Genomic DNA, 20,122 nt, shown 5'->3' on the forward strand with positions numbered 1-20,122 from the left:
TGCACAATATCAAAGAACGTTATTACTTTTCACCTTATTTACTCATTTTTTTAAGTGTTATTTACATAAATTGCCCAATCCAGTTGACATAACTTACCTTTTACTTATAACACAATTTGAAATATTACACAAAAATGCTCAGTTTGTGCTGTCTTGGGTCATATCTGGGGGATGGCTATGATATGGGGCTTTGTTGACATTTTGGTTATACATTAGCAAAGTGATTTGCAGTTTTTAGTCTTATGCCACCCACTGAATTTATGTTCATTCTCCAAAATGTTTATATTTGATTCGAATAAGATCGGTTGATTATCTTTTTACAAAGTTATCCCTCACCCTTGTATGTGACTCTCAGGAAGAAATGTTCTCGGGGGTGTCAGGGGAAATTGGGTGGGGCCGTGGGATGCAAACACGCACTGGCTTTTTTTCCCCCACAGCGTGACAGGTGACAACGTTCGTACTCGTACCAGCAATCTCCTGTCTTTTCCTCGGGAATTGGTGGTGAAAGTTGAGGTATCGTAACGACCTTTTTACTCGTCACTTCTTTCTGTAACTCACATTTGGGACTGTTTGCTTATTCAACCTGGAAAACTCGTTTGACCCGTTCGAAACTGTCGTGCTGTCCACAAACACTGAAATCGAGATCCTGCTAAATCGTTATCGCATGCATCTATGTAAATTTACTTCAGATTTACAAGATAGTTTAATTACAGTGTTCAACCGTATTCGTTTGCGGAAGCAATTTGGAAAGTTTATATCACGGAACTGGTTGACTTCTCAAACAGGATATCTTCGACCTGCTGTGGTGAATCTTTGATTTATTTTCCGATTAAATGGTTGATGGCGAAAAAAAAACCTTGCCAATTTGTGAAATAAGTTGTGTGCATGCATATGCTGGTGGATATTTCTTATATTTCTTTCTAGATAATGTGCAAACACCTGTTCAAAAATACTCAATCTCGGGTTTATATATGCTAAATGTATTGACGTGATTAAAATATATTTATATATATATATTTTTTTAATTTTCAGGAGTTATTATGACAACTTGACAAAGCATCAGAATATCATTGAAATGACAAATGATCAGGTTTCACTTGAAACTGTATTCCAAAGAGAAAAATAGAAAGCTTAAAGTGGCTTGCCAAATTGATTGTTTCCTGTTTCTTTTTCTTTTCAGGCCTCACCATGGCCAACTTTGGGGGTCACGCCATACCTGGCTCCTTCTTCTTGTTCTTTGGTTTATGGCTGACAGTTAAACACACACTCCAGCACTACTGGAGGAAAACCCAGCCCAAAGGCAGAGTTGTTTTGCCTCCTTTCTTTAAACGAATGGACTACATCGAGGGAGGGTTTCAAATCTTTGCCTCATTTGTCGGTCAGTTTTCCATCTTGACACATTTTTGAAGCACTTCAAATTTGCTCCAATTTATGCGATCCCATCTCAGGCATCATGGTGGAACAGTTTGTCGTGGACGGGCCGCACGCTCGCCTCTATGACGCGCACGACCATTCGTGGGTCAAGCTGATGAACTGGCAGCACAGCACCATGTACCTCTTTTTCGGCATCTCGGGAATAGCTTTGGTGCTTAGCACCTTGTGCAAACTAGTGCCACTTGGTGTGGACCGCCTTGCCCTCTCCTTAGCTCTTTTTGTGGAAGGTAAGATGAAGAAGTTTAGAGAAGTTTTAGTTCAACACAAAGCTTTTGATTAATGCACTTTGTGAGTTGCAATCTTTTTGTTTTTTGTGACCTAGGATTTCTGTTCTACTACCACGTGCACAGTCGCCCCCCTCTGGACGCCCACATCCACTCCCTGCTCCTGGTGGCCGTGTTCAGTGGGTCAGCCAGCACCATGATGGAAGTGTTCTTGAGAGACCACATTATTTTGGAGATGCTGAAAGCGTGCTTCTTCATCCTGCAGGGCTCGTGGTTCTACCAGGTAGTACTGACAAGTGTTGAGATGGAAAACAAGAACTGCATCTAAATTGTCTGGGGGTTTTTTGAGGGGGGGGCCCTCAACTGTTGTTAAATAACACCTTTCCTAAAGTGCTTGTTGCTTACAGCGGCATTTGAATCTCATTTTAGATCGGTTTTGTTCTTTACCCACTGAGCGGGCCGCAGTGGGATTTGACTTTGCACAGCAACATCATGTTTGTCACTATGTGCTTCTGCTGGCATTTGGCGGTGGCTTTGTTTGTCGTCTCCAGCATCTCGGCTGCCATTTGGATGTGAGTATTATGTCTTTTTACTCGCGACACAATTCAACTTTCGGGAGATTAACAATATTTTTATTGTCGTTGTAAGAACTAAAATGTATATAATTTTTTGGTATTAAAAACTAGGCTGTGATCAAATTGCACTCTATAAAGTCTTTGCATTAACTATTTTATCAACGCTACAAAAAGGTTTCTATTAAACGGCCTTTTTATTTTTATTTTTTATGTTTATCCCCAAAAGCACCATAAAGAGATTCTCCCGAAGAGCACGAGACATCGAGATGGTGATGCGAAATAAACTGTCCACAGCAAACTCCGACAAAGCTTTGCTCGAAGAGTCAGAAGAGGAGTAACGGCTTGAAAATATTCCTACTTGTTTTGTTGAAAATTGGTATTTGAACTGGACTAGTCTTACTTTTTCTTCTTCTTTCAAATCTATTCTATTATTTTCATTCATCAGTCACACTCCTATGGACAATTGAGTCTTGGATGAATCTCCCAAAGCCTGTTTTTAGAATATGTGAGGAACCTACTGAAAAGTAACGCACGTATTTGGAGATCATGCAGGAATGCCAAACTTCAGAACTATTCAAACCACAAGGCTGCCTTACATTTTAAGATGTGAATAGACTGAATACCACTCCTGAAATTTAAAAGTTATTTTTCTTGTCAATCATTACAATAAATGCAAACAATGGAAAATTATGAGATTTAATCAATGATTTTAAGGACTTATAATTTAACATCTCGGCTTCATCATTAAAGGGAATGAAATAGATGAAATGTAGTTACGGGTATTTTTTTTAAAAAATCTACGTTGTCTCACGGAGAATTATGAATGTGCTTGCCAGTTACACAGAAAAGATTAAACACTGATAGCCAATATTACAAAAACACACCAAAAAGAAAAGAAAAAAACGGGACGCAAGATGGCAAGTACAGATCACTGAGGAGGCGCAGGCGGGAGATCGGGTGGACATTTCGGTGAAGGCGCCGTGGTGACGACGACGGTGGAGACGGATTTGGCGGAAGCTGCCGCCATGTGTTGCTGGAGCTGCTGTGCCTGGACTGTCTGGATGCGCACCTACACAAGTAAAAGGTGAGCGTTAACAGCGACCCATTACTGATGTACAGCATGACTGGAGGCTGGCAAATGTAAAAAAAAAAAAAAAGGGAAGCGGTGTATATCTGCTTCCTCGCAAACCTGTGTGGCCTGTCCTTGCTGCTGGAGCTGCTGGAATTGTTGCGCTGTGACGAAGCTGACCGGTTTGTTCCCAGCAATCAGCTTGGTGCCCGCAGGCATGGTGGTCAGGATGATGTTCCGACCCAAGCTGCCGATACTGCACAGCGACGGGAGGAAGGACAGCTAATCAGGTTACGCTTGAATCCAGTGCATATGTTGAGACTTACTTTGTATTGAGACTCCCCTTCACAATTGGTGTCGTCACCACACTTTTACTTTTCAGTGGTTGGTTGAGGACCGATAGAGGAACTGTGATGCGGGCAGGTAACTTGCCCTATGACCAAATGAGAAGCGTGGCATTGTCACTGTGTGTTTAGGCAACAGTAATAGATAAAAGATCAACATAAAAATTCATCCAAGCGTTGCACTGTGAAAGCAAATGTCAGTGTTATATCAAAAATGGAAGGAACCAATCAAAGTTGAAGCGGTCAAGCCGATAAGTTGAAGTATCAAATACTAACAGAACCTGTCTGATGTCATGATGACATGATGTCTTAACTCTCTTACCGTCTGTGTGTTGACAACAGGAGCAGGCATCTGGCGCATGGTTGCTGTGTTTGCACCCAGCTTCAGAGAAGTCGAGGCTCCCGAGGCCACCGTGATGCTCTTGGCGCCAGCCATGACATTACCGCCGGCGGATACCGTCAGGGGCTTGCTGCAGCCGGCGGTTGTCATGGTGATGGTCTGACCTTGTTTCTGCGGGATCACCCCGAGGCCTGGCATGATACGGATAGTAGTGCCGCTCTTGTCCGGAGAGCTGACGGTGGAGAAGGTGCGAGATTTCTGCTCGGCCACGGTAACGCCTAAAGTGGGCATCAGGCGTATGGCTGTGTCGCCCGCGGCTTTCAGCAGGGTGGAAGAGATAGGCGCCGTTCTGGCGGCAGATACTTCCCCTGTGCAGGACGCAGAGGCGGACACAGAGGGGGGCGTGACGTGGAGCGTGGCCGATATGCTCTTGCTACAGCCGCTGGCGGTCGAGCCCAGGAAGTCGGGAGTGAGTTTGACCGTCGCCACGGGTGATTTGGTGAGCGTGGCCATCATGTCCGGCGTGATCCGTAGTACGGTCTGGCCTTTGGCGTCGGTGGTGATGGAGGAGGGCGGAAGGCGCAAGACATCTTTACCCTGGATGCGGATGTTTGTGGCGGTAAGTGGAATTCCGGCTGCTCCTGAGGCTTTCGCACCGAACTGGCCTGTGATGGACACCTTTTGAAATAAAAAAAAAAAATACAAACGATTAAGCAGGTCAAAGTTTGACCTGCAGATCACATATAGCCCACTTTTTTCATTTGTTGTAATCCGTTCCAGAGTATTTACGATAGAGCCCTGTAATATTTGTTGCATTGATTTAACATTTTCTTCCATTTCATTCATATGTATTTGTTTCTCAAATTGATTAATTCATGATTATTATCTGGTTTACTTGTTTGATGGTTTGGCCGGCGACTCCTTGCAGCACAGCCGACGACGATACGGGGATGTTGGCTGGGGTGCCGGGTGACGCAGTCTGAGCTTTGGCCACAGTTGCCGTGGAAACCGTCAAAGTGTTGGCCACCTGTACAGGACTAGCAGACTGGCTCCTCAAAGGCACGGACATAACTGCCTATTTTTTGACAATACATGGAGGTCATTAGAACACAAGCACTCTTATCTTCACTTCATCATTTAGCCTTTTTACCTGTGAGATGCCCTTGGTTGCCACAGACACCGGCATCCTGATCTGATGAGGGTTCTGATGTACCAAAGCACCTTGCTGACTTCCTGACAGACCCAGTCCGGGCTGAGTGGAGACGACCCGAACCTGAGGGAGTGAGCCTGCCTGCAGGTGGCTCACTATTCGGGCCGCGTGTTGGGAAGGAACAGACTGAGATGTGACTGGGCCGGCCTGACTGGCAGGTAAGATAGAGCCCAGCTGAGGCAAGGAAGGGGGAGACACCAGGAGAACGCTGCAACAAGAGACACAGGTGAGTTCATGCAAGGCGTAGTTCTCATACAACAACGGGAAAAACAAACGCACCCTGGGTTGGATTTGATTGCATCAGGGACTGTGGTCTTAGTTGGTGTCGTGACTGTGCAGGGCAAGGGTGACTTTGGGGTGCCAGGAGTGTTTTGGGTTGGAGTAGACCCTGTCGGCGACATGGGACCTATATCCTGTCCTGCTTCCAAAGATCCCATTGTTTTACCTCCTGCTTCTTTACTGCCTGATTTCTAAGGATATAAAATCGAACGTTTCCCCACTCAAAACTGAGAACTAACAGTATGCTAGCACAATAGCATCATCAAAATGTACAGTCATAATAAACAGGCTGGTTGTCTCACAGGCTTGGATGCAGGTTTTGGCTTCTGCTGTAGTGCTTTTCTTGCTTTTGCGGCAGCTGCTTGAGCCTGGTGGATCCTCTCTGAATGGGAGGGAAGAAACCATTCAATAGCCCATTTCTTATTTATAGATTGCTAATTATTTCGTTCATGCAATAGTCTGGAGATGGTAAAGTTCAGATTTTTGTTATCTGTAAGCTTATATGCTAAATACATCTTGCCCAGCTAGCAAATACATTGCAAGCTGTAAGCTGCTGCCACCTCCTCATTGTTGCTCACCAAACTCTTCTTGACTGCGGTTGCGGTGCAGGTAAATCCACAGTTTGCGACCAATGTCGTACTTCACACAGGGGTCCTTCTCATAGTGCAATCTATCTAGAGCACCGCTGACGACTGTGTTCACCTAGATGGCACAAGAACGGGCTTACGGTTTAATAACGGAGAGCTTATCAAACCGAAAAGTAGTTTCAGAGAAAAAAAACACAAAACGTGCCTCTACCTGTGCACTTGTGACGTCAGGGGCAAGAAATTGCGAGTCCTTGAGAAGTTCGCAGATTTCTGCACGAGTTCCTTCTCCATTGGGAAGCCTGGCTGCTGCGTCGCGAACTATTCGGAAGAAATGAGCGTTCAAAGCTTCTGTTTGTTTTCACACACACACACACAAGTGAAGCAACAACGAGGCGATGCTCTAACCCAGAGACAGGATGGTGACATATGGCGGGCGATTGGAGCGCAACAGCGTATGCTCCCGAGCTTTATTGAGAGACATTTCCTTATCAAACACTCCCTTGACGGGCCCCACAACCGATTCAAAACCATGCATGCGGAACGTGAAAGCTTTGTGGGGTTGGCTGTATCTCTGCTGTTCCTAATCGACATCAAAGAAACAACATGATTAGCATGTACAGAAAAAAAAAAAAGAACAGCAAAACAATTAATTGAGAAGAAACCTGAATTTGGAAGAGTTGTCTTTCATCTCCCGTGCTGGGTCTCACCACGTAATCAGTCGAACTGTTAAAGATATTCAAGCAGCTAAAAAAAAATAATAATAATAATCACAAATATTTATTTTAATTAAATTTGCTTAGATTGCTTACACTCGTGGCATGGGGGGCGTTAACTCCGATAGCTCTTCACTTTCAGTCTGTGGAGGACAAAGTTAATTAGAAACAAATCATATGCATGGATATTTTGATTGATATTTGTCTGTAATTTTCTAATACCTTGACCACAAAATCTTTAGAGTCCAACCACAGTTGACAAAGTGCAATTAAGTCCTTTTCTGCATCCTGAATGGGGCCTAAAATGAAGCAAAGAGACATTCATCTTAACAAAGACTAACAAGAATTCAATTAGGATCGTCAATCACAGCCCCATTGCTAACCGATCCACTTCCACTGCTGTGTTTCATCGACAAATTCCACAAATGGCAGGAAGCCGCTGGGGAGCGCCATGACACCTTCTGTAAGACGACACAAAAGTATTCAATATCCCCGATTTAAAATCACTAGAAAAAAAAATGTATCAAGTTAACACTCAAATGTCTTTCCATGCCTTACCTTTACTCTCTCCAGCGAGAAACTGCAAGGCGTGGAGGACCAAGTCAGACCAGCAAGAAGCAGATGAAAACCAGGCGTTGAGTGAGCTCGCAGGAGACATTTGCCACATTTGGACTTTCTCCTCCAGCTGGAGCACATCAGCAAGAAGCCGTTACGATCCAAGCTTGGCCTTTCGGCTCATAGATTGTGAATCTACCACTGAAGTGCTGGCCAGGTGCTCCGTCCTCAAGATGCTCTCCAACAGGCTGAAGAAGCTGACTGCTAGTTCTTCCACGACCACCGGGCTGCACGGTGGCTCCTCCAGGATTCTGCAAAGATGAAGATGACGCTAAGATATTACGAAGGTGTGTCTCGACGTTTTTTTTTCTTAGCTCTGCGCCAAACGTACTCCTCCTTGATGTTGGCCAGCGGGGTCAACGGCGTGTCTGGCATGGAGTTAATGATGTTCGCCAGAGGGGCTGCTGGGACGTCTGAAGTAAGAGCATCACAGGGATCCTCCGATTCCACTTTGACCGTTCTCATTTTCTTCTTCTTTCTCTCTTCTTTGATCTTTTTCTTCGGCAGAGACAGCTCAAAAAGCGCTGGAAGAGAAATAAAAACGGTATTGGTAACAGAAGAGATAGTTTGGTGGAGCGGATTCACTTACGCAAGGCTGATTTGCGACCAATATTTGCCCTGGAGAGTATGTCGCTGAGGTGGATGTCAGAGGTCATCAAGTCCGGATGATCCTGACAAGAAGAATTGTCTGTGATACACTGTACAAATTAACACCACATCCATTTGAATCCTATGTAAACATTATTTACTGGTTGTCGCTTCCTCTTCTCCCGATGGTTTTGTAGCATGGCTTTCAAGTCCTGCTCTCCAAGTTGGGGTTTTTCTACAGGAGATCACACTTCGATGCCGATGATGATAAACACTGGGATCACTTACAAAGTTACTACTCACCAGTGGTCTTCATATCTTGGGTTGAGAGGCTGGGTACAACTCTGAGTGAGACGGTGGGTGACGGCGAGGACGGTGATTGTGGTGCTGGTGTCCACAACGTTAGATCTATTTGCATGTGCAATAAAGCACCGATGCGGGTAAGTAAATTTACTAACCTAAGCCACCTTGTTATCTTTTGCAATTGACATGAAAAGAAAAAGTGAGAAATGAAGAAAAAAAACAACAACTAACCATCATCATCAGATGAAGCATTACTGTCTCCACATTCAGTTTTCACCTCCTTTAAAATACGTCTCAGTCGTCTTCTAACCTTTTGCTCTCGTATTTCTGCGTGACTCCTCGTCTGTACCTTTCTCTTAGGTGGAAAGTCCAGACCATTGTGAACGGCAAAATCTAATAACTCCTGAAACAAGAAAAAATATTGAGACTTCTGGGTATTGTTGTACTTTCAATATTTTGCTGAACACACCTTTCGGGAGACGAGGATTTGTTTCAGCAGCCTGTGGTAATATTGCTGAAGTGAGTACAACTGTCGTCTTTGCTGAGACTTGGCACACAACTGCCTGTACTTGACAACTTCAGGGTTGAAGTAACCATCTGTGTTTGGATCATAAACACCATCGCTGAGGAATGTTCCGTTTTTGAAAGTAGATTAATCAGCGAGTGTAATTACCTCTGAATAATTTTTGTGCAAGATGAAGAGGATTTCCAAAATGAAAATTTCGATTGTTGAACAGGTCGTCCACGACGTTGCCCTGCTCTGCTTTGTTATTGTCGGGAAATTGTGGCAAGAACTGACTCAGGTGTTGCCGCTGGGAATCTGAGAGCACTTCAGTCCATGTGCTTTCACTCATCACAGAGAAGAAGATTTCGGGCTGATGACAAAACAATGACCAAAGTGATCAATAATCCTCACTGTCAAAGCAGCGTTCAGCTGCACATAACTTACATCTTCAAGTAGTTCCTCGGGCAGGCTGACCCTGCAGTTTCCTAGCATGCACTCCTCAGTGATCTGTCCACCCTCTTCCTCTTTGGGCTCGAGAGGGTCTGTAAGTATGTGAGTCAGGACATCCATCCTGCTCCTCCGCTGCCCCCTCACTGGGACTGAAATACCACAACATTATTTAATATGACACGTATGAATACCATTTATGTCATTCTTGCACAACTAGCTTTTTAAATGCACTGTAACGGACGACTTGCTTTCTGTGATACTAAACAAGGAGGTGTGTTGTAGCATGACTGCAGCTTACCGTAAATAGCGTAGACGGAATTTATTCAAGGGAACCTTCCAACGCATATACCTAAGATGCATTGCATGCTGCGATATCTGTTTGTATCGACAGAACCGATCCAGCACTTTTAAAACACATTAAAGGTTGTTTCTTACCTTTGCCCACCCTATGTTTTGATATCGCGGAGTGGGGACTGTCTTCTTCTGGTACAAAAATGACGTCGTCGAATTGCGCGCTCGGTTCACTGTGTCCGTCTAGAGGCAAAAAGGCGAACTACACTAGGTATGGCTTTTTTTTGTAACAAATTGAAACCGAAAGCCAAGTTCAAATTGCCCCCAACTAATTAATGGACAAACGGATGGATAAAGTTACATCATGTACATATCCTATTCTTCCAGCTGTTCAAAAATAAACTTTCAATATTTAATTTTAGTAAGTTTATGTTAAAAATTCTCTCCTTCAAACACTTCACCTAATTATGGTACTTCAAACCTGTGAGAATAATGGGAAAATCAACTTAAAATGGAAGAACCAACTTTTGAAGTGCTGCCTTGTCCAGTTGCTCCTCCTCTCTATGATGCAATAATGAATGAGCAGTCAATCCCCCGGCTGTCATATAACCATCCAAGTGAGAGAGGGGGGCCAGGTCCCCCATCGCCCTTCAGAAACCTTTCAGGAACATTTCCCCAGGAAGTCACCAGGAGAACCGTGAAGCCTGATTCTCTGTCAGGGTGGTGCTTTTAATGCCTCAGCAGAATGGCCGAAGGTGCAGATGGAGAGGAAGAGATTCAGTTCTTGCGGACAGTAAGCGATGCTGTTTCCATTTTCTTGGTTAAAGACTTTAAAAAAAAAAAAATGTTTGTCTCTTTGACAGCCATTTATAGATTATAGATTTTTTTGGATGCTGTCGAATGCCTACACAAGACTCAGATTGGCAACAACAGTTGGCTTTGTTTACAAGCATTATCTATTTATATCCATTTGGATACGTGATATTACACTGGTTTAAGACTGAGAAGAAACCATTATCACACAAACAAAGTGTGTCAAATAATAGGCTTGTTTTTTCAGTTCATCTGATGTTTTTATGTATGTGGGCCTTGTATAGCCCACAGCCCTTAGGTTTCCCACCATTGATTTTATAGAAACCATTATTTGAATCACAGCCATAATTTAGTATGGAATAAATTAACTAGACTAACATTTTACCCAGTTATACATATATATTTTTTTACACAGTAGTCTATCATGTCTAAACGTGCCGGCTATTTTATTCAAAGATTAAATGGGAATAACGTTCCAGTTGCTATTGTTATGCATGACTGAGGTGAAGTATGCTAACAATGCTTCATAAAGTTTGCGTCAGTTGCTGCCCGGGGTCTATATATACTGTGTGAGGATTAGCAGCTTCAAAGTCAGCACCTGCTTACTTCAGTCCTTGTGGGAATTGGGCTGCTGATGTTATTAGAGTCGTGTTCAGTATTACACGCTTGATGTAAAATGTTGCGTATAATACTTACTCTATGTTTTACAGCTGATTTTCAGTCCTGAGGTATCGTATTATGCATAAATGCATAAACAGCCGTCCTCCTGCCTGGAGGTCAGACTATCTGGCATCCTTCAGCGGCATATTTTTACACACATTAATTTTGAGATACGTCATAGAAACTCGACACGTCCATCTGTTATTTACTATGTCAGCATGATAGAACTGTTTGTAGACTGTTGTGCCAGGACTGTAGACCTGTTAGTTTCATTGATAGTTATTGTAAATTAAATAATGAGCATATTTTTTCTGAACTGACCTTACCAATCTTAAAAGCAGAAATCTATTCAGCCTCTTGTTCCCCTCCCTAATAATCAGTAGGGATGCACCAAGACCTCATTCTCAACGAGTTTCCATTATTGACAAAAATCAACAGCGTCCCCTGATCTAAACCTGGCAACCAGAAAGGCAAAGAAAACCTCAAAAGACCCTTTTAAGTAAAAAAAAAAAAAGAAACGTTTAAAAGAGGCCATAGATGCAGAAATAGAAAATCTACCTTCACTCTTTACTTCAACACAAAACTAAATGAAATCTATTACATAATGATTTAACCGAGTAGACGCTGGACTTGTCTGTGCGAATCTTGTTACCGAAATGATATTTGCAGCACTTCTCCCTGGCGTTCATCCTAGCTCAAGAAATTCAGAGTGCAAATTCCATCATGTGAATAAGCCAAACTAATTGGATTATTTGGAGCGGGGCAATGTGGGACACTCTTTCCAGTGAAATCTGAAATATCTGGTGCTTTCCAAAAGCAGACGCGTGAACAGCAGGTGCAGCGGCTTGAAATAGAGGGCTTATATGAGAGGGGGAGCCACCAAGTTCATGGAGCCAGTGATCCGAGGCCAATACTGTAACAATAAAGACTGGCATGTGTTTCAATAGACGCTAAAATGAAGATCTTCAAAACATTCTTGTCTGACACCCAGCCCAAAAGCAATTGATTTACTTGACATCATCTTTATAGGATGATCATGTGGTTCTGCAAAGCACAGCCTCCATCCTGAAAGAGCAGATCAAGCTCTGCCTTTCATGCGAAGGATTTGGGAATCGTCTGTGTTTCCTGGAGACTACATCCAACGCTCAGGTTGTGTGCAGCTGGCTTTTTAGCTCAAAAATATGTCTTTGTTTTTATAGTTAAAGAGATGCTTTGTTGTGTTTCAGAATGTACCACCCGACTTGGCCATCTGCTGCTTCATACTGGAGCAGTCGTTATCCGTGCGAGCCCTGCAGGAGATGCTGTCCAACACCTCTGTGGATGAGGTCTCCAGTCTTTTCCATGGTCTTAATAAGAATTGCTGACTTACAGGATCTAACTTTTTCATTTTTGTATTTCCCCACCCATAGGCTGTTGATTTGGATAAATGGGTAAGTTTAGTTGGAATTTTCTTTTCATCCTCTCTGCATCGGTTCAAGAAGTTGCAATTTTTTTTCCCAAGTCGTCACAAGGTGGAGGTCATCGAACTCTGCTGTACGGACATGCCATCCTCTTGAAGCACACTCACTCCAACATGGTGAGCACATCTCGACTAATGCTTCAAAATTAGCATGTTGCCTTTTCTCACTTTCTGTCTGTCAATCTCCATTTTTAATTCACCTCTCCTTCCTTTTGCAAAGTACTTGAGCTGCTTGACGACATCACGGTCTCTCACGGACAAGCTGGCGTTTGATGTGGGCTTGCAGGAGGACTCCACAGGTGGGTGTAGTCTCCATTTTAGATCTTGAAGCAACCTGTCTATTAATTGCGATGTGACAGGAGAGGCCTGCTGGTGGACCATCCATCCGGCCTCCAAGCAAAGATCAGAAGGCGAGAAGGTCCGAGTGGGAGATGACCTCATTCTTGTCAGTGTTTCTTCAGAGCGCTATCTGGTAAATACAAAAGACATCGACTTGCTGTTTTGCTTTGTCGACAGTTGCCAATTCCTAACTGACACCTCTTTGCAGCATCTGTCCTATGCCAGCGGTGACTTGATGGTCGATGCTTCCTTCATGCAAACCTTGTGGACGATGACACCTGTGATGTCGGGTTGCGAACTCGCTGAAGGTCCACTTACCTCTATTTATTTATTTTTTAATCTTAAAAACCTACTTGTTCTCCTTCAGCTGGGTGACTCTTCTTCTGCAGGTTTTCTGACCGGAGGCTACGTGCTCAGGCTTTTCCACGGTCACATGGATGAGTGTTTGGCAATCCCAGCGGCTGACCAAGGGGATGACCAGCGCAGGTGAGCAAAAACTCTTCAATTGAATTTCCATCTGGACATAAAATGCCTGATATGGTTTTGTTTGTCTTTTTTAAGAGTTGCTCACTATGAAGGAGGAGCTGTATGCAGTCATGCTCGTTCCTTGTGGCGACTCGAGCCACTTCGTATCGCGTGAGTCTCCTGAAAATTGCAAACTTGCACATTGAGTGACTTTACAGTTTGTCTTTTCATGTGCTTTTTTGAACTTTAGGTGGAGTGGGGGTCATATTAAATGGGGCCAGTCATTCAGAATTCGTCACATCACAACAGGAAGGTACCTTCTCCTGGATGAGGAAAAGGGCCTTCTATTAGTAGACCCTGAGAAGGCCAATTCAAAAATGGCAGCCTTCTGCTTCAGAATTTCCAAAGTAAGTGAAAATGGTTGGAGGAAAAAAAAAATGCAGAGTGGATTCCTTGTGACTTTGATGAGGAGATCACTCTATATGTGAACCACAGGAAAAAATCGAAGTGGCCCAGAAGCGGGATGTAGAAGGAATGGGCATTCCAGAGATTAAGTATGGAGAGTCTATGTGCTTTGTGCAACATGCTTCTTCTGGTCTCTGGCTCACATACGCAGCTGTTGATGCTAAATCTGCCCGTTTAGGTCCCCTGAAGAGAAAGGTATTCCACATTGCAGAATAAGTTTGTGTGTTTGAATATATATATCAGCCCAAGTTTGCATTTTTTATTTTCAATTCATAGGCCATCCTCCATAAAGAAGGTCACATGGATGACGCCCTGACGGTTGCACGCTCTCAAACCGAAGAGTCGCAAGCTGCTAGAATGATTTACAGCACCACAGGCCTCTTCAATCAATTCATCAAGTAGTATTTCACACGCCCTTCTCTAAGATGTCCGTCTTTTGGTTCGATGTCATCTCTCCCTGTTCTCCGTATAACCCCAGAGGTCTCGATGCATTGAATGGGAAAAATAAATCGGCGAACCCGCCTCATCTGCCAATGGACACGGTGGTGCTTTCACTTCAAGACTTGATCTTTTACTTCCGCCCACCGGAAGAAGAGCTGGAGCATGAGGATAAACAGTTCAAGCTTCGTTCCCTCAAGAACAGACAAAACCTATTTCAAGAAGAGGTTTGTTTCTTCCTCTGTGACTGCTTAAGTCAAGAGCTCTTTTAACTTAGTCCTTGTTCTTGACAGGGGATGATCACTCTCGTTCTGGACTGCGTTGATCGGTTGAATGTCTACAACACAGCTGCTCACTTCTCGGAATATGCTGGAGAAGAAGCTGCAGAGTCATGGAAGGAGATAGTCAATTTACTGTACGAGTTGCTAGGTATGACCTCCTGGGGAGTTGTCCTATCTTTGCACATCCTCTGTTTGCCTTTGTGGTACATTAGCAATGCTTTTTCTTTCCAAAGCATCTCTCATCCGAGGAAATCGTTCAAACTGTGCACTGTTCTGCGATAACCTCGACTGGCTGGTCAGTAAATTGGATCGTTTGGAGGCATCTTCAGGTACGTCAGGCCCGTTCTCAGCTCCTCGTTTGTGTATATGTCACGTTAGCATACCATATCGTTTAGCCTGTTGTTGCTGGTTTATGTCTGTTCTTGGTGTTGGATTTTGACAAATTACCTTGCCCCAAAAGTGTGACTTATACTCCGGAGCGACTTAAATATGTTTTTTTTTTATTTTTCACTTTATTGCGCATTTTATGGCTGGTGCGACTTATAGTCTGGAGCGACTTTTAGTCCGAAAAATACGGTACTTGAAAAACACTTTAATGTATTTTTGTTTTTCTTTTATTGATTTATCTATCTGTTTTTATTTAATTTTTTAAAACTGTTAGTTTTTATTTATTTTTTACATTTGATTTATTTCTTATTTATTTCATTTTGAATTTTATTTCTAGCATTAGTATTAGACATTGCCTATAGTGTCATTGATAAAACTTTTCTTATTATAGGAATCCTGGAGGTGTTGTATTGTGTTCTGATTGAGAGCCCGGAGGTGTTGAACATCATCCAGGAAAATCACATCAAGTCCATCATCTCTTTGCTGGACAAGCACGGACGCAATCACAAGGTCTGTAGCATGTAAGGTTATGCGTTTAGCGTGTTGGAAAAAAAACATGTGCTGTATAGGTGGTATCAAGATGCAAGGCGGCACCAGAACATTCTTCTTGTCTTTTCTGTTATCAAGGTCTTGGATGTGCTCTGCTCTCTATGTGTGTGCAACGGTGTGGCCGTGAGGTCAAACCAGAACTTAATAACAGAGAATCTGCTTCCCGGTCGTGACCTTTTACTTCAAACCAACATTATTAATTATGTCACCAGGTGGGTCAATTTATATAGCCAGTTGTCAATCAAATGGATGTGAAGATTAAATCAAGTCTGTAACTTTTTTTTGTGACCTTGTTCCAGCATGAGACCCAACATTTTCCTTGGAACATGCGAAGGGTCCACACAGTATAAAAAGTGGTACTTTGAGGTGATGGTGGACCACGTGGAACCCTTCCTCACAGCTCAGCCGTATCACCTGCGTGTGGGATGGGCCCTGACTGAGGGGTTTAGTCCATACCCTGGTGGAGGGGAGGGCTGGGGGGCTAACGGTGTTGGGGATGATCTCTACTCATATGGTTTTGATGGACTTCATCTTTGGTCAGGTAGTGTAAATATAGTATTGTCACTTGAGCAGTGTGACAGTTTGCACACGTTTAAATCCTTTTTGTTGTTGTCAGGACGTGTTCCGCGTCATGTTGCCACACCCAATCAGCACATTCTAGCCGCAGAAGATGTAATCAGCTGCTGTTTGGACCTGAACGTGCCCAGTATTTCCTTCCGAATTAATGGTCATCCTGTCCAGGGCATGTTTGAGAACTTCAATCTGGACGGCCTCTTCTTCCCTGTAGTCAGCTTCTCCGCAGGCGTGAAGTACTGGACATGATCAATTCTGACAAGCAGACTGTTGTTCTTACAAGACTAAAATTTTCCTCCCAAATTACAAGGTTCCGGTTTCTTCTTGGAGGTCGTCATGGTGATTTTAAGTTCCTCCCACCACCGGGCTACGCTCCCTGTTACGAGGCCGTGCTGCCCAGGGATCGTTTGCGGATTGAGCACATTAAAGAGTACAAGCACGACTTTGATGGTGTGCGTAACCTGTTGGGTCCAACACAGTCGCTGTTCCACACATCTTTCACTCCTTGTCCTGTGGACACTATACAGGTAAAGGCTCTTTTATTAATCTTCATCTCCTGCCATGCTCCTGAAGTGAACATGAAAACTTGATGAGAATTTCACTTGCATGTGTTTTGCAAATCTTTCCAGATTGTTCTTCCTCCCCATTTGGAACGTATTCGGGAGAAGCTAGCAGAGAATAGTCACGAGTTGTGGGCTGTGACTCGCATTGAGCAAGGGTGGACCTATGGATCAGTGAGTTCCTGTATTTGGAGTCATGTAAAAATATTTATTTATGGAATACCTCTTCTAATGACCCTTCTGCTATCATTTCAATGGATCAATCAAGTTTCGTGATGACAACAAGAAGCTCCATCCATGCCTGGTTGATTTCCAGAGTCTTCCCGAACCGGAGAAAAATTACAATTTAGCAATGTCAGGAGAGACTCTAAAGTATGTCAGGAATTTAGTTGAGTAATAATCATAAAAAAAAAAAAAAAAACGTGTACCCATTTCCTTCTCTAACTCCATGTACAATTCTTTTCAAAGGACTTTGCTGGCATTGGGGTGTCATGTAGGAATGGGCGATGAGAAAGCAGAGGAAAATCTGAAAAGGACCAAGCTTCCAAAGACGTGAGCCAGTCTTTTTTTTTTTTTTTTTAATGATTCTAGTTCTCCCAAATAATCTTTTCATGACTTTTATTAAATGACAACACTTTTCCCTAGTTACATGCAAAGCAACGGATATAAACCTGCACCTCTGGACCTCAATCATGTCAAGCTAACTCCTAATCAGAACACTCTGGTGGAGAGACTGGCAGAAAACGGACACAACGTGTGGGCCAGAGATCGCGTTCGCCAAGGCTGGACTTATAGTATTGTGCAGGTACTTTTCAGCAGCCAGAACATGGTTTTTATATGGCATATATTTTTAGAATGTAAACATAAAACAACTTTGTGACTTCAATTGTTTTCCTGAACAGGACATCATGAACAAACGCAATCCTCGTCTGGTTCCTTACAATTTATTGGACGAAAAGACCAAAAAGACCAACCGAGATACGGTTTGTGCTGCAGTTCGAACCCTAATCGGATATGGTTACAACATTGAACCGCCTGACCAAGAGAGCAGTATGTTTGTATAATAAGTCTGAAAGAGAATGGGAAAGAAGATGATTTCCAGGTTTTTCTGAAAGGTTCTTGAATTGTGTTCATGCAGGTGGGCCTGGAGCAGGCAGCACTCGTGGAGATAAGATCAGAGTGTTCAGAGCAGAGAAGTCTTACGGGGTTACACAGGGGAAATGGTACTTTGAATTTGAGGCTGTGACGGTCGGAGAGATGAGGGTAGGCTGGGCCCGACCCAGCGTTCGAGCCGACACCGAACTTGGAGCAGATGAGTTGGCTTACGTCTTCAATGGCTTCAAGGTGGGAGCGAGAAATTCTTCCCAAGCGGTAGTGAGCAAAAAGCTACATAAACTGCTCTCATTTTCAGGCCCAACGATGGCATGTGGGAAATGAGTCATTTGGCCGACAGTGGCAATCTGGCGACGTGGTGGGTTGCATGATTGATCTCACCGAGATGAACATCATGTTCACACTCAACGGAGAGATGTTGATCAGCGACTCGGGCTCAGAGATGGCCTTTAAGGATATTGATATCGGAGAAGGTAAGTAGAGTAACAAATTACTCCGACAAACCAAACATTATCGCACTTATTCCACACTATACCTTACCTTCCATTTAATTGACACATTTTCTGTGGAACATCTGTAGGCTTCATACCTGTATGCAGTCTTGGCTTGTCCCAAGTGGGCCGGATCAACTTGGGTCAGAATGTCAGCAGCCTCCGCTACTTTACCATCTGCGGACTGCAGGAGGGATTTGAACCTTTTGCTATCAACATGAAAAGAGACATCACCATGTGGTTCAGCAAGAGCCTCCCTCAGTACATTCCTGTCCCAACTGATCATCCTCACATTGAGGTATTTTCTCAGCCTTTGTTTTCCTTTCATAAATGTTTGCATGGTTATTTACTATCAACTGCATTATCTGCATTCTAGGTGTCTCGTGGTGATGGCACAGTAGAAACTGCTCCTTGTCTCAAGGTAACCCACAAGACATTTGGATCCCAGAACGCCAACACAGATTTGCTGTTCTTAAGGCTCAGCATGCCTGTGGAATTCCACGAGACTTTCAAAGTCCCCGCAGGGACCACGCTCCTCACTCGCACCCTCACAATCCCTGAAGACGAGGTGGTAGAGGTGGACCCGGATTCTGACTTTGAAATACTCAAGAAGTCAGCCAGCCGTAAAGAGCAGGAGGAAGAGAAGAAAGAACCCTCAGTGCCGAAAGAGATACCTGGCATAAAAAATGGCGAGAATGAAAAGGACGCCTCAACTGAGAAAAGCAAGAAAAAGGGGTTTGTATTGTCATATGGCTGTTTTTTTTTTTTTTTGGAGGGATGTTTCAACTTGTCCTCTATAGTAATCACGCTTGTTATTTCTGACAGATTCCTTTTCAAGGCCAAGAAGGCTGCATTAATAACCCCACCACCTGTTGTTCCTGCCATGCCCCGCTTAGTGGAAGACGTAGTGCCAGATGACAGGGATGACATGGACATCATCCTCAACACCACCACAGTATGAAATCCTTTGCACAACCCATTGCCAATTTTCAAGGGATCCTGCCAATAATTGACTTGAAACTCCTCTCTTCATTAGTACTACTATTCCGTGCGAGTGTTTGCGGGCCAGGAACCAAGTTGTGTGTGGGTGGGTTGGATCACACCTGACTATCACCAATATGATCCTCATTTTGATCTCAACAAAGTCAGGAACGTAACGGTCACTGTGGGTGACGATAAAGGCAACATCCATGATAGGTATGTCACAAGCATGACAACCTTCGCTTGCCAGTTTTCATTTCTCTCAATGTTCTCACCACAGTATCAAACGAAGTAACTGCTACATGGTGTGGGGAGGTGAGTTCAGCAGCTCCCAGCAAACCCGAGTAAGCCAGGAAGACTTTGTGATTGGCTGCCTGATTGATTTGGACACGGGACTCATGACCTTTACTGCTAACGGGAAAGAAATCAACACCTTCTACCAGGTTCAGGAACATTCTGTCAATTGTGCTTTTCTGTGGAAAGGTATTATTTTAACAGTGTCATGTGTTTCAGGTGGAACCCAACACTAAACTGTTCCCAGCAGTCTTTGTCTTTCCTTCTAGTCAGAATATGATTCAAATTGAGCTTGGCAAACTTAAGGTCAGCCTTAAAGCTGTAGAACTGCCCTCAAATTTTTCTTTCTCTAATACATTATTTTTTTCAACAGAACATTATGCCCATCTCGGCCGCCATGTTCCGGAGTGAACGCAAGAACCCGGTTCCCCAGTGCCCTCCCAGACTGGATATCCAAATGCTCACCCCAGTCATCTGGAGCCGCATGCCCAACAACTTCCTGGCTCCAGAGACAGGACGCATTAGTGAGAGACTGGGCTGGCTTGTTCAATGTCAGGAGCCACTCACCATGATGGCCCTCCATATTCCAGAAGAAAACAGGTCAGTGTCATTTTGCTACATGTTGAGGAAATTTGAATACACTTGCACAAAATTAGTTTATATGAAATCATTGTATTAAAGATTTTTATAGCAACTGTTGAACCCAAGTCTCTTCGGCTGCTCGATT

The 20,122-nt window shown here is 43.6% G+C and overlaps 3 protein-coding genes across 7 annotated transcripts in view; 2 read left to right on the forward strand and 1 right to left on the reverse strand.

The window, feature by feature from the left end:
• Positions 1-2: 2 nt before the first annotated feature.
• On the forward strand, positions 3-3,007 carry tmem45b (transmembrane protein 45B). Its single transcript, XM_085936463.1, has 6 exons — positions 3-513; positions 1,181-1,378; positions 1,449-1,661; positions 1,757-1,941; positions 2,088-2,230; positions 2,460-3,007. Exons 2-6 carry the CDS (start codon positions 1,189-1,191, stop codon positions 2,569-2,571), a joined length of 843 nt encoding a protein of 280 aa, XP_085792589.1. The 5' UTR covers positions 3-513; positions 1,181-1,188; the 3' UTR covers positions 2,572-3,007.
• Positions 2,916-9,736, reverse strand: nfrkb (nuclear factor related to kappaB binding protein). Of its 3 annotated transcripts, none has more exons than XM_085936461.1 (26): positions 9,672-9,736; positions 9,231-9,385; positions 8,955-9,156; positions 8,751-8,878; positions 8,513-8,684; positions 8,282-8,386; positions 8,140-8,213; positions 7,980-8,061; positions 7,722-7,914; positions 7,530-7,641; positions 7,334-7,460; positions 7,159-7,236; positions 6,998-7,074; positions 6,872-6,918; positions 6,725-6,785; positions 6,468-6,642; positions 6,274-6,380; positions 6,054-6,177; positions 5,778-5,857; positions 5,476-5,666; positions 5,137-5,404; positions 4,882-5,061; positions 3,969-4,664; positions 3,629-3,735; positions 3,423-3,558; positions 2,916-3,302 (listed from the first exon to the last, which is right to left on the reverse strand). In XM_085936461.1, exons 2-26 carry the CDS (start codon positions 9,354-9,356, stop codon positions 3,162-3,164), a joined length of 3,789 nt encoding a protein of 1,262 aa, XP_085792587.1. In that variant the 5' UTR covers positions 9,357-9,385; positions 9,672-9,736; the 3' UTR covers positions 2,916-3,161. The 3 variants fall into 3 exon arrangements, with proteins under 3 accessions (XP_085792587.1, XP_085792585.1, XP_085792586.1); XM_085936459.1 differs by having other exon boundaries at positions 6,268-6,380; XM_085936460.1 differs by having other exon boundaries at positions 6,268-6,380; positions 9,535-9,678.
• Positions 9,737-10,253: 517 nt separating this feature from the next.
• LOC147043503 (ryanodine receptor 1-like) overlaps positions 10,254-20,122 on the forward strand; it is a 33,708-nt gene continuing 23,839 nt past the window's right edge. For all 3 annotated transcript variants that reach the window (XM_085935316.1, XM_085935315.1, XM_085935319.1), the window contains exons 1-35: positions 10,254-10,320; positions 12,030-12,149; positions 12,227-12,325; positions 12,410-12,430; positions 12,502-12,576; positions 12,680-12,758; positions 12,819-12,931; positions 13,007-13,106; positions 13,188-13,284; positions 13,360-13,434; positions 13,514-13,670; positions 13,759-13,923; positions 14,005-14,126; positions 14,207-14,393; positions 14,460-14,595; positions 14,681-14,776; positions 15,226-15,344; positions 15,462-15,595; positions 15,683-15,924; positions 16,000-16,192; positions 16,267-16,483; positions 16,586-16,690; positions 16,785-16,888; positions 16,985-17,068; positions 17,162-17,321; positions 17,419-17,566; positions 17,655-17,860; positions 17,928-18,102; positions 18,210-18,418; positions 18,497-18,855; positions 18,946-19,075; positions 19,157-19,317; positions 19,382-19,544; positions 19,615-19,701; positions 19,769-19,995. In XM_085935316.1, the coding sequence (XP_085791442.1) occupies positions 10,273-10,320; positions 12,030-12,149; positions 12,227-12,325; positions 12,410-12,430; positions 12,502-12,576; positions 12,680-12,758; positions 12,819-12,931; positions 13,007-13,106; positions 13,188-13,284; positions 13,360-13,434; positions 13,514-13,670; positions 13,759-13,923; positions 14,005-14,126; positions 14,207-14,393; positions 14,460-14,595; positions 14,681-14,776; positions 15,226-15,344; positions 15,462-15,595; positions 15,683-15,924; positions 16,000-16,192; positions 16,267-16,483; positions 16,586-16,690; positions 16,785-16,888; positions 16,985-17,068; positions 17,162-17,321; positions 17,419-17,566; positions 17,655-17,860; positions 17,928-18,102; positions 18,210-18,418; positions 18,497-18,855; positions 18,946-19,075; positions 19,157-19,317; positions 19,382-19,544; positions 19,615-19,701; positions 19,769-19,995 (4,913 nt within the window). In that variant the 5' untranslated portion in view covers positions 10,254-10,272. The remainder of the gene's footprint in view (positions 10,321-12,029; positions 12,150-12,226; positions 12,326-12,409; positions 12,431-12,501; positions 12,577-12,679; positions 12,759-12,818; positions 12,932-13,006; positions 13,107-13,187; positions 13,285-13,359; positions 13,435-13,513; positions 13,671-13,758; positions 13,924-14,004; positions 14,127-14,206; positions 14,394-14,459; positions 14,596-14,680; positions 14,777-15,225; positions 15,345-15,461; positions 15,596-15,682; positions 15,925-15,999; positions 16,193-16,266; positions 16,484-16,585; positions 16,691-16,784; positions 16,889-16,984; positions 17,069-17,161; positions 17,322-17,418; positions 17,567-17,654; positions 17,861-17,927; positions 18,103-18,209; positions 18,419-18,496; positions 18,856-18,945; positions 19,076-19,156; positions 19,318-19,381; positions 19,545-19,614; positions 19,702-19,768; positions 19,996-20,122) is intronic.

This window comes from Syngnathus leptorhynchus, chromosome 17, assembly GCF_054491065.1.
Source record: "Syngnathus leptorhynchus isolate UIUO chromosome 17, UIUO_Slep, whole genome shotgun sequence".
NCBI lineage: Eukaryota > Metazoa > Chordata > Actinopteri > Syngnathiformes > Syngnathidae > Syngnathus > Syngnathus leptorhynchus.